Source organism: Dipteris shenzhenensis, chromosome 12, assembly GCF_047967505.1.
Source record: "Dipteris shenzhenensis isolate YYH24624 ecotype China chromosome 12, Dip_SZ_1.0, whole genome shotgun sequence".
NCBI classification, from domain to species: domain Eukaryota; kingdom Viridiplantae; phylum Streptophyta; class Polypodiopsida; order Gleicheniales; family Dipteridaceae; genus Dipteris; species Dipteris shenzhenensis.
The window spans coordinates 26,278,706-26,290,365 of NC_141607.1; the positions used below are offsets into that span (position 1 = coordinate 26,278,706).

At 46.5% G+C, this 11,660-nt stretch overlaps 1 protein-coding gene across 1 annotated transcript; it reads left to right on the forward strand.

Annotated features, from left to right (window-relative positions):
* The first annotated feature begins 581 nt into the window (after positions 1–581).
* On the forward strand, positions 582–9,428 carry LOC147896036 (UDP-galactose/UDP-glucose transporter 5-like). Its single transcript, XM_087382199.1, has 9 exons — positions 582–841; positions 935–1,047; positions 1,168–1,281; positions 1,457–1,549; positions 1,628–1,693; positions 1,778–1,876; positions 2,025–2,105; positions 3,007–3,150; positions 9,327–9,428. Exons 2-9 carry the CDS (start codon positions 937–939, stop codon positions 9,426–9,428), a joined length of 810 nt encoding a protein of 269 aa, XP_087238325.1. The 5' UTR covers positions 582–841; positions 935–936.
* Positions 9,429–11,660: the final 2,232 nt, after the last annotated feature.

Below are 11,660 nucleotides of genomic sequence, written 5' to 3' on the forward strand. Positions count from 1 at the left end.
TCTTTCTCTCTCTCTCTCTCTCTCTCTCTCTCTCTCTCTCTCTCGTGCACGCGCTTGCTCCCTCCCCCCACATCAACTATCGATATACTCCGTCAAAGTCATGGGGGCTCGTAGATGCGATCTCAACCCGTGGATCAAGTTTCCCTAAATCATGGGCTTTGTGAGCTACGTGATATGTCAAAAGCTTACCTACCCACCCATCACATCATAGCAAAGAACTTTTCTAAATGTTGAAGTGTCAAAATCTTCGTAACCAGCCATCACATCAACCTTTTAATTGCTGATGTGTCAACTCGTTGCCCCATGGCCGGGAGAAGCCATGGGTTGGCCTCTCCCTCATATGAAGGTGACTCGCAGCTGGGCCGCTTGCGACTTTCATATGAGGGAAAGGTGTCTGCATGGCCTCTGCATATGCCTTAAAATTTAAACAAGGAAAGGCGATGGAGCTCACATGAGGAGATGATGTGCTCCCGTGTTGTGTTCAACATTTTCTTTTGGCTTTGGAAGAAGTGGGCTTTGAGAGTCACGCTTCTTTGAATGTGGAAAGTTGGACCAAGGAAAATGGTGAAGCACCCATGTGGAAATGGCCCTCCATCATCTCCTCTTATTTTGCTTCCCATAAAACCTCCCATTGCTCCTCACTATATCCATTTGCCAATTCCAAGCAACATCCCCTCCTCTGCAGGCTCACCCCATAAACCTTTGGATTCAACTCCCTTCCTTGGATTGCCTTCTCCACCACCCATGCCTCCCTCTTGCTCGTCGCTCTTCAAACTGCAATTTGTTACCTCTTCGTGTGCTTAACTCTTTAGAAACCTTCTGCGTTTCGCTCTGATTCCCGGTGAGCTTTCCCTCTATCTACTTTCCATTTCAATCACAAGTTTTCTCACCACCCTTATTACCTCAACTTGTTGATGCGTCGATCGTTGTGCAGAAATGGGCTCCTCTTCTGATTGCCTCATATCTTTATGGGAGAGCAAAGCAATGAAATTGGGCTCTTGCGTTTTTGGGGTCATGTGCACGCTTATTGTCTATGGCGTTATGCAGGTGCTTCATCATCATCTCAAAGTAATAAAGTTTATTCAATCGCGGTTTGACTTCAGACTAGAATGAGTGTTTGTGCTATCATTTTCTGATCGTGCGTTTGATTTGATGCTTTTCTTGCAGGAGAAGATAATGAGGGTTCCCTACGGAGATGGAAAAGAGTATTTCCGATACTCTCTTTTTATTGTTCTGAGTAGTCGTCTGTTGACTGTTGCGGTTTCTTCTATCCCTCTCTTGGTAAGGTACCCTTCTACTTCAAATGCTCATATCATGAAGTCGAGGTTTTCTTGTTCATAGGGAGTGCCAGTATAGCCTACTAGCAGGCCAAACTCCATCACTTGATTTTCTTTAAGGTGATTTAATTCATTTGCGTTAAACCATTTGATTATCAAAATTTTGCATCTTATTGCAGAATCAGAGAAAAGCCTTGGCCCCCGTTGCCCCTATGCATAAATATGGAGCTGTTTCTGTTTCAAACATTCTCACAACGACATGCCAGTATGAGGTAACACTAATCATGCTAGTGCATCCAGTGCCGCACTTTATCTGAAAGAAACTCGACACTAATTTGCTCCATTTGCAGGCCCTTAAGTATGTGAGTTTTCCGGTACAGACGCTTGCCAAGTGTGCAAAGATGATACCTGTGATGGTAAGACTGCAGTTGTTAGTGGGCGGGTTCCATTCGGAGATATTGCAGGTTGGCGTTTTGATTGGACGTTTCCCATGACTTTAGGTGTGGGGGACATTCATTATGCAAAAAAGGTACAATGGACAGGATTATCTTCTAGCAGTCTTGGTCACAGTGTGGTGTGCTGTGTTCATCTTGTATCCGGTATGACGCTTTTCTGCCTTGATCAAAAGTAGTCTTTTCAATGTGCAACCTACTTAAGGATACTTTTGAACAAATTTTGACCAGCTTTGTAAGGATAAAGGCAATCAAAACTATCGACTTTCTTTTGTGATGGAATGTTTAAATTAAGCGTCAAACTGAGCAACGGATACATGAATTCAATACTATAGCAGCTGATGAACGCATTCTTACAGTTCTAGGTGTTGACCATGTGGGTGCACCAAATTTATGCTTGGAATGATTCTCTATAGCTATCTTTAGAGCATCATTGAAACCATGAAAAAATTGTTTGTGCTTTCCCTCAGGGCATTTCTGTCCATATCCTGACTTTTCTGCAACAAAGAGGGGTTTATATTACTTTGTAGAAGAATCTTTCTCATCCCAAAAAAAAGCATACCCTACCCTCAACAAATGCATTGTGTCTGTTATGACCTTGAGGACATAGCATGAGCTGGCAAATAGGACAGGGTAGGTCCAAGTGGTGAACCCTTTAAAAGGGTTCAGTTACTTAAAAGACTTCCCAGTGTACTGCTGTCCTTACGATCAGGACAACCCTTAGGTGAGTCTATATATTGAGCTGTGAGCTCATTTATTGGGATCACTCGAGATTGACTCCTTGGGATGCCAAGATCTAGAGCAAGCCTATGCCAAGTACTTGGGTTGGTGTGGACACCCGTGGTATGGGACACAAGGGGTTAGGTCATGTATGCGGCACGATGCTTGGCTAACCATGCTTGGAGGGTGATCCTTATATTGGATCCAGTAAGCTCATTGGCTTCCCCAATCTGGTCTTTGTAATCTATGGTTGTTATGCATGACTTGACATTAGAGTAGAACATGGACTACACAACAAGCTTGGGCCTAGCTAATCCTGACCATGGTTGCCTATCTAAGTTGGTATCAGAGCCACCTTGTGACCAGATTCTTGGTGCTTTTTCTCATTTGTATGAGGAGTGATATTGGTGTTTGATCAGAGCGAGGATTATCCTCTTGGATGCCAAGCTTTCGGTGCGAGTGTAGTACGACGTAGGTGAGCATGAATTCCATCTACCTTGTGTTGAGGGATGAATGAGAATATGGAGCATGTTTGCCTCGTGGATTGAAATGCTCAGCTGAAGCAGATCACTGCGAAGAGCGTGACTGTTATCAGGCTGATCGAATTGCTGTGCGTGGATGTGTGCTTTTGGATGGCCGCAGTGCTGTTCATCAAGGAGTTCTTTGCTTTGATGAGGACGAGTGACAGTGCTGGCCATACAGTGATGATTTGGGCTGTTTTGTCAGCCTGGTTACGATGAAGCTATGGGCGAACAGCAGTGTGCAGCGTGTGGCCTCATAAGAGCTGTTTGTTGAGAACGCAAGTTCATGCACAACTCCAAGGGTCAGATCTGCACCTAGTGTCGAATATACCCTGCTTTGACAGGCGACCAAGCTTCTACTAGTCGGGATCTATTCTGGTGCTGGTGTCGCATGCTTTAGGAGTCTTGGATGCGTGTTTGGTGCATGTTGGAACATACAGAGGACTGCATGCATGCATTACAGTGTTGGTAGCATGTCTTGAAGCTGCGTGTCACTTTACGTTCCCATACATGGATTGGAAAGTTATACATGTAAAAGTAAAGATCTACTTTAGTATGCAAGTGGCTTTTAGAGCTGCATGTCCCACTTTGTGAGCGTGCATTAGGACATGCAAACATGCATGATACTTCTACTTACCTCAGTTGATGATTTGTATGCCACAATTCTGCTTGGTCACTCCACAATTGTGGAAGCGTACTTGTATGACAATGCTGTTAGAAAGAGAGGTGGAGGTGCTTGCTACAGCAAATGCTCTCCTTGCCGGAAGATAATGAAAGCATATGCCCAGAAACCACATATGTTAGGTACATTTCCTAAGCTACTACTGCAGATTACGGGAGTAGCACCACAGAGTATCCTCCCAGCCAAATCCTGTTGAAGCGTGAGAGCTCTCAAAGAGTCGAAAATCCAAAAAAATCACACGTGAAGGTACATTCTCCTTCTCTCACTAACTCCAAACAAGCCCCATCTCCCTAGATGGATCTAGATGTCACATGTCATCATCATAGGGCCTTCCTAATGCATCTTTTCACCCCTCTCTTGGGATACTTTAATTTCCTTTGCCCCTAGGCACATTTCTTGCATTAGGCCCTTAGCCTTAGATCCACCTAGTCTGGTGCTATCAGCCCTCACCTAGGATCTTGACATTAATTCCCTCCCGATCATTGACATGAAGTGCAAACAGATATATTACAAACAGAGATCCTTTAAGGGAAATGTCGACTGATTCTTCCGAGGTCATGCTACCTCGGCTAGAGCGTAACATTCCTTCCCTCTTCAGACATCAGTGTCCTCGATGATAAAGTTTGGGAATACTCTTCGCATCTGGTATACGGATTCCCAGGTAGCTTCTGATAGAGGTTGACCATGCCATGCAACCAACACCGTGGGTATCTTCCGATTTCGTATCTGATGACTCTGAACGAGATTCAAAAGCATAGGATAATATATTGTATGCCTTGTTCCTGAAAAATGGTATATCTATATAAATGGTATTCAATCAAATGGTGTATCTTTACAGCCCCTATATATTTAATTCAACCAAATCTTTCCATATATTGCATATTGAGTGGAGGTGCACAACATTTTAAGCTTTATTAGACCATATTTGTGAGGGGGTGATCCATTTTTTTGCAAATGTACGCATGATGTATCAAGTAGAGGTCACCACTTACAACCTTGGGGAATTTTAAGGTTTATTATGTGGAACTTACACATCTAGTGTTCCCAAAATACCCAATTTATGAGTCTACTAAGTGATATTGAGCGGAGGTGACCAGTTCAGAAAAAAAGTTCAGACGAAGCAAGAAAGTCCAAATTTTTTGAATACAGTGTTATCCCAAATATGGTAATGAAGTCACCTAATTGGCAATTGTGATTAGTTGGACACATCATAGGGCTTGAATTTTGATTGATTGAAGGCAACTCATGATTATTTGGACATGTTGCTAGGCTTGCATGCATGATTATTTTGGCTCAAATTTAGTGGCTCGGCCAATGACATCAGTGCTCATAGAAATTCAAAATCTATGTGAATGTTAGGATTGCGTGATTATTTGGATGCTGGGATTTTGATTGATTTAAGGCAACTCATGATTATTTGAAAGCATTCATAAGAGAGAAACTAAGTTTAATACCATGTAATTTCAGCCACCACAATGGTTTACATGGAATAAGCTGTCACCACAATGGTTTCGTAGGTGAATGATGCCAATGAGACATCTATGGCTAGTCAATGTGGACCTTGCCCCTAAAGGAGACCCCTTCAAGGGACAAAATGAATTTGATTACTTGAAGTCCACTCATGATTATTTGGACATGCCAATTGAATTTTTCTTGGTACATGGGCCACCGTCGTGGGAGTTGCTAGCAACTATGTTGATTTTGATTAACAAAATGGGAACAACCAAGAAATCCTTGATTTTCTGACGGTTATTCTCGATGCAAGATGAAAGCAAAGAAGGGGGGGAAAGAGGGCTATGGTGAGGAGGGCAAGATGCTAACTATGAGGAGGGCAAGGTGCTGACTATGGTGATAGAGCTATGGTGGCTATGACTATGGCAATGCCGAAGATGAAGGGTGAATCAAAAACATTAACCAGAATAATCCTCATTTCTTAGCCTATTTTTCCTTTATTCTTCTATTTCTTAAGGAAGAGTTGCCATGTGGAACCTAAGGGATGTGCCACATGGATAGCTTCTTAGAGTGTGAGCTAGGCGAAGAGCCTCTCGGGGAGTGAGATGAGCTGAGCCACATGGTGGTGCACTACTGTCTCCCAAGGAGTGAGTTATAGAGCAACGTTAGAGCTAGGGCATGTGACGGGAGAGCTTTAGAGTTGGAGAGTGGAGTGGTTTTTAATTGTGGTGTCTTTCATGAGAGCTCCTTTTAGTGCAAGGGAAGGTGGCACCCTCTTCTTGCCTCTTCCTTCCACGTTCTTCCTCCATGCATGCCTTGCACCCAACAAGCTTCCCCTCCACCCACTCACTCCATCCACATCCCCATCCTCCCTGTCACGAGGGCAAAGTTTTCCCTAAATTTTTTTTCTCTTTTCTCTTTTCCTTTCCTCCCCGGTTTGGTCCCCTAGCGGGATCCCAAAGTACCTGCTTGACCTCTGCATTTGCAACTGCCTTGCTGATGGGAATCCACCTGACTGACTGTCCTTCACCTTCCCAAGGTTCCCTGGTCCTTCGGATGCTCAAAGGAATCGACTAGAACTCCTTCTGAGAGCTACGGCTATAAAGAACCTCTTGTTCGCATAAATCTTGCCCAAGCACGGTGTAGCAAAAGTAATGCCTGAGGCTTACTCCGAAAACTCAAGACAAGAGGGGGAACACGCCTGTGAAGACTGTTTCCAAAAGCCCCTTGTTCGACTAGTTGGGACTAACTAAATTTAGTCGGGGCTAAACTGTCAAAACCGCCAAAATTGCCTAGCTGTACTGCCAAAGTTAGCGAACTGTGCAAAAAGGATGGCCAGGCGCCAGTACTCGAACTCAGAACCTCCAAGGAACTACGTGCAAAACCACTTGTTGGGCTAGCCAAGTGGCTTTGTCTTGGGTACTGTAACCAAAACCATCCACTTGTATATCTTTTGTGCTTTCTTCCACGCGGGTGTCCCAATTCTCTGCACAGCCGGAGGAGTGCTCGAACCTGCGACCTCCTACCAAGAACTCAAAGCGCCAACCGCCGAGACAACTCCTAGTTGGTATAACTAGGTTGTGCCACTTAGTTATATTCTGTGCTTACCCGATCGCAGGGACTCCCAAAAGGTTCGCGCTCCACCGCGCTAGGGATCGAACACAGAACCGTTGGGTATTAACCGCAGCATCTATCGTTGGGCTAGCCATAGTGCCAAGTCTTGGTTAGTGTAACCAAGCGTGGCCCCTTGGCTATATCGTGTTCTTTGGAGTTAAGCAAAAGGGGGTTGGCCCCCTCGTCGACTCGCGCGCTGCCTGCCGGACTCAAACCTGTGACCTGCGAAGATGCCCGAAATACATCACGGCTCGGCTAACCACCGGGGCCGTGGCCTTGGTTGTGACCCACTCCTATCCATATAATTCTATAGAAGCCTTGGGTCGTTGGAGCTATGGCGACCTCCCCGTCACCATGCGCACGTCGAACGGCGTATCTCTGTCGTCGCACACGTCTTCTACAGGTAGGTGGGAATGCGTATGGAAGAGGGTGCTGGCAATGGTGCACTCGATCAATCGTGAGGGCTCTCCTCGTCTTCTCCGTTGTCTTCCCTCGAAGGAATCCGTCAATGGGCGAGAAGTCAGTCGGGCTCATGCGCCTAAACTAGATCAAGGCTATGATCACTGGCCCGGCCCTGTGATCTCGATGGTGGGACAGTGCTCTGTACCAGTGGGCTCGATCAATGATGCCGTGGAGTGCCTGTGTGAAGCTTCAAAAGCTTTGGCGCGATGGAACTGCAGTTCCGTCCGCTTCCGTGCGTCGACGGCAGGATCTCAGAGCTTTGGTTCTCTGTGGTCCGAGCTTCGCGGGCTCTGCTACTTCGTAGGGGAGATATTCAGGAGGGTCTCCAGACCCTCACGAAGTCTTGGATCGAATGGTCCAGTGTGTGAGGCGCACAGCTCTCTGCATCGGCCGAAGGATCTTCTGAGCGAACACCTCGATGATCACCATGCTTCCCACGAGCTACCAATCGCTCTGCCCTTTGGTAGGTTTCTTCCTTAGGCCAAGGGGAAGCCCTGGCTCGAAGGTGAGCTTCAAATACGCCCTGCACACTCAAAACTCAACCAAGGGGAGGGGAACGATGCTTGCAATCTATCTACCTCAATGCTTGGAACAAAAACACTCAGAGCAGAGACAACGAATGTTCTGTATTCCAAAAAGAAGAGGCCCTGTGGTCCAAACGCCATAGGGTAAAGATTACATGGAAGCATCTCTCAGATGCAGAAAATCTTACAACACTCTCAGCATTACAGGTGGAGCTCACAGCTCACGATCTCTCCAAGCTCAGTCCCTAGATTTCGAATCCCCTTGTGTGTAAGTTGTGTTTGATTTTTGGAGAGAGTCTCCCTTGGTTCCAACGACCAGCCGCCTTCATTAAGGCTTCATTCCTCATTTGGTACTTTTTCCCCAACAAATTATTTAAAGGGCCAATCAATTCAAATCTTCCCGTTTGAATTGAGCCCTTTAGAGCAATAGTTGGGAATCCAACCACACCATGGGCTGCTCCCCTTGGTTAGGTCCTAGGGATGTCAAAGGGCTACTCCCCCTTGACCCAAAAAGAGGGCAAGGACTTCAGGACTCATTGCTACCGATGTCGAATCCGAAGGTGATGATGAAGGAGGGGCGGACTGAGACTCAGTCCCTTATCAATGGGCCACCTGTTACTCTTGCTCCCCCGCTTCTTTGGAAAGGGGTGTGAATCATTGTAGCCGCGCACAATGTCCACGAACTGCCATAGAGAAGGTTTCATCCTCCATGAGTCTTCACTTGAAGGCTGCTCCCTCCAGTGAGCCCCTTCAAAGCCAAAGTTGGGAGTCCAACCTTAGCATGGGCTTCTCCCCTTGGTTAGGTCCTAGAGATGTCAAAGGTTGCTCCCCCTTGACCCAAAAGAGGGCAAGGACATCCTCCTTGCTGCCGATGTCGAGTTCGAAGGTGATGATGAAGGAGGGGCGGACTGAGACTCAGTCCCTTGTCAACGGGCCACCCGTTATTTTTTGTGTGACATCCATGGCCACTCATGAAATGTTGAGTAAAGTGAGCATAGAGCCAAGCCAAGTAGTGCCTACGGTGGAGGGGGTCTTGAAACTTGAATTTTATTTCTTGAAACTTTTAGACCCTGCAGCAAAGCGGGTCTCTAAGCCGTCTAGACCCGTTGTAGACGGATCATGCTATGCGTAAGTAAAGAAAATGCTATGCGTAAGTAAAGAAAAAGCAAAAGGGCAAAGTGAATAATATTAAAAGTTCAAAAAGTTTAGCAACATTTTACTTCACTGTGTGAAGGAACCGTCGTTCTATCTTTCTTTCCGACATTTCTTGAACAAGTTCCGTTGTCTCCATTGCTCGCATCAAACAAGCCCGGCCACGGTCTCAAGCCCCTAGCCTTCGGCTTCATACGCTCGTCTATGGTCTCTTGCTTTGTCTCAATTCTGGTAAATATGTCGTCAACAAGCTCTCCGTCTTGGACTTTGCACAGCGGCGCTGTCGCCGATTTAAAATCTTTTAATTCTTTGTTACTCCCACCTCTGCGCTGTTTTCATTATACAGCTTATTCAAAAGCTGGAGCTCCATTCTTTCCGCTTGAAGTTCACTCATCAAGCAAAACTTAACTCATGATAATAAGAGGAGGTCACGCTTGGAGCTAATTTAACATTGTTATCCAGTGTTGCAGAATGCTTGCCGCACAGTGCTAGAGATCACCGATCGATTCAGAATTTCCATTTTTCAAAAGATTATTACTATTCAGGAGATTGCTGATTGGAAGACGAGATAGCCTCCTAGTTTTGGAGACATGGATCAGTTCGTTAAGCAGCTTTGCAGCCAGTCATTACCCGACGGATATCGTCTAGCAACTATGGAAGAGGTTCTGAAGCACCGAGAAGCAGCACAGAGTTTAGTAACGGGGGACGACAAAGTTCGACTGAAAAATGGCTTTTTAATTAAATCTGAAAACTTCGAAGTTAAGAAGCTATTTGTGGAGAACGCTACGCATAAGCTGGGAATTGCATGTACTAGTGAAGGTTCGTATCGGTAGTGTTGTCTTTGTCTGTCATTTCAAATCCCGTTTGATATTGCCGTGTGAGGGGGACACTATCAGCGCCAGGGCTGGCTTACTGAACGTAAATGTGTTTTATTGGCAGGCAAGGTGGAAATTCAAGCGAGCCAGGATGACCATCTCATAGCGCTGTTGTATGCTTGTGATGAGGATGATGTAACGGAGATCGATGCAATAGTCCACGAAGCAGGCTTCCAAATTCTGAGAGCTGCATCGCAAGATATCGATGGGGGTACTGCATTACACCATAGTGCAAGAGCTGGGAAATTGAAAGCCTTGAAACATATGCTGGCGATCTTACTAGCTGATCGCGCAGCGCTTGTGAATTTTAGAGATAGGTGTCAGGACACAGTTTTGCATTCTGCAGTACATGGTGATCAAATGGAGGCTTTGAAGGTGTTGCTGGAAGCTGATGTGGTGAAGACGGCAAATATGGTGAACGAGCGCAACGCAGATGGTCACACTCCACTGATGCTTGCCGTATTAAAAGTCAACGATAAGGCGTGTGCCCTGTTGTTGGGAGTGGACGGCGTGGTCGTCAATGAGAAAGACGCGGACGGGGACACAGTCTTACATCTATCCATATACTTCAGGAGTATCGAGACTTTGAAGGTGTTGCTGGAAGCTGATGTGGTGAAGAAGGCAAATATCATGAACGAGCGCAACCAAAATGGCCAAACTCCACTGATGCTTGCAATATGGCTTGACCGCGCTAAGGCATGTGCGCTGTTGTTGGAACAGGAAGGACTGGAGCTAAATATTAATCATAAGGATGGAAGAGGCAACAACGCCTTACATCTAGCGGCAATGGAGATAGGAGGATATGCTGATGGTGTCAGCGTCTTGGAAGCGCTTCTGGAATTAGCGCCAAAGTTTTCCGGAGAACGGAACAACGATGGAAAGACTGCTCTTATGCTAGCTATCGATGCCGAGCAGCCACCAGACAAGGAATGGAAAGCGGCTGCCACCCGAGTAATCTGCACGATGGTTTCGGAATGTGACACGAAGACATTGGAGGTGAGCGACAGGAAAGGCGCGACTGCGCTGCATGCGGCTTGCAGGGAAGGGAAGGTCGAGATAGTTGAGAGTTTGCTGAAGAAGGCACCGGGGCTGGCAAGGAAGCGGGATTTCGCAGGGCAGACGGCGTTGCTGGAGGCTGCGCGCGCAGGTCACAAGGATGTTCTGGAGAAGTGGCTGAAGCAAGATGAGACATGCGATCTATTGGCCGAGCATCGGGACGACGAAGGAAGAACAGCATTGCACTGGGCGGCTGCGCTCGACTCTGATGAAGCCAAAGCCCGTCAAATTGTCGACCTTCTCTTGGAACATGCAGAGAAATTACCCCCAGCTGCCCAAGAACCTTCTCCTGCTCCACAACAAGCTGACTACAAGCCCCTCTTGCTCTGGGCTTCCGCTGGTCCTGTGATTGGCACTGCCTCCTCCTCTGCCCATTTCCAAAGTGTCAAAGAAAGTCTTGAAACTCACATGGATTCCTTTCGGCAGAACAACCTCCTGGATCTCGCACTCGAACTCCACAGAGTTGACATGGTTCGAGAACTCATCAACCGTGGCTTAACCTCCACACGCAAACAAGGTGAACGCTCATACATCATTCATAAGGCGTGCTTGAGATGTGCAGCGTGGAAAAGAGGGAGGAAAGGAGAGAGAGAGGAGGGCGAGGGCGGAGAGACAGAGAGTGGAGAAAAAATGGGAGGATTTCTAGGGGAAAGAGAGAGAGGGGGTAATTACGTTTAAGTAATTAGACTATAGTTGCATTCAATTATGGACTTAAGTCGTGGGGAATCGTTTTTTGGCCTTCCTTGGGCTAGGCCTTATCGATGCGGATTTTTGGCCTGCCCAGCGAAAGGCTATAGTAATAGTTTTCTTTGTTTTGAATGATAAAGCTTCGAATTGTGGCTTGTGGGTGGCCGCGTTGGAGTGGTAGTTTGG

Bases quoted from the DNA above. Each gene is read 5' to 3' on its own strand.
- LOC147896036 (XM_087382199.1), top strand. From the start codon at position 937: ATGGGCTCCTCTTCTGATTGCCTCATATCTTTATGGGAGAGCAAAGCA. The intron at 1,550-1,627 runs GTAACACTAATC...CTCCATTTGCAG, and splicing joins CAACGACATGCCAGTATGAG to GCCCTTAAGTATGTGAGTTT. The intron at 1,694-1,777 runs GTAAGACTGCAG...CCATGACTTTAG, and splicing joins CAAAGATGATACCTGTGATG to GTGTGGGGGACATTCATTAT.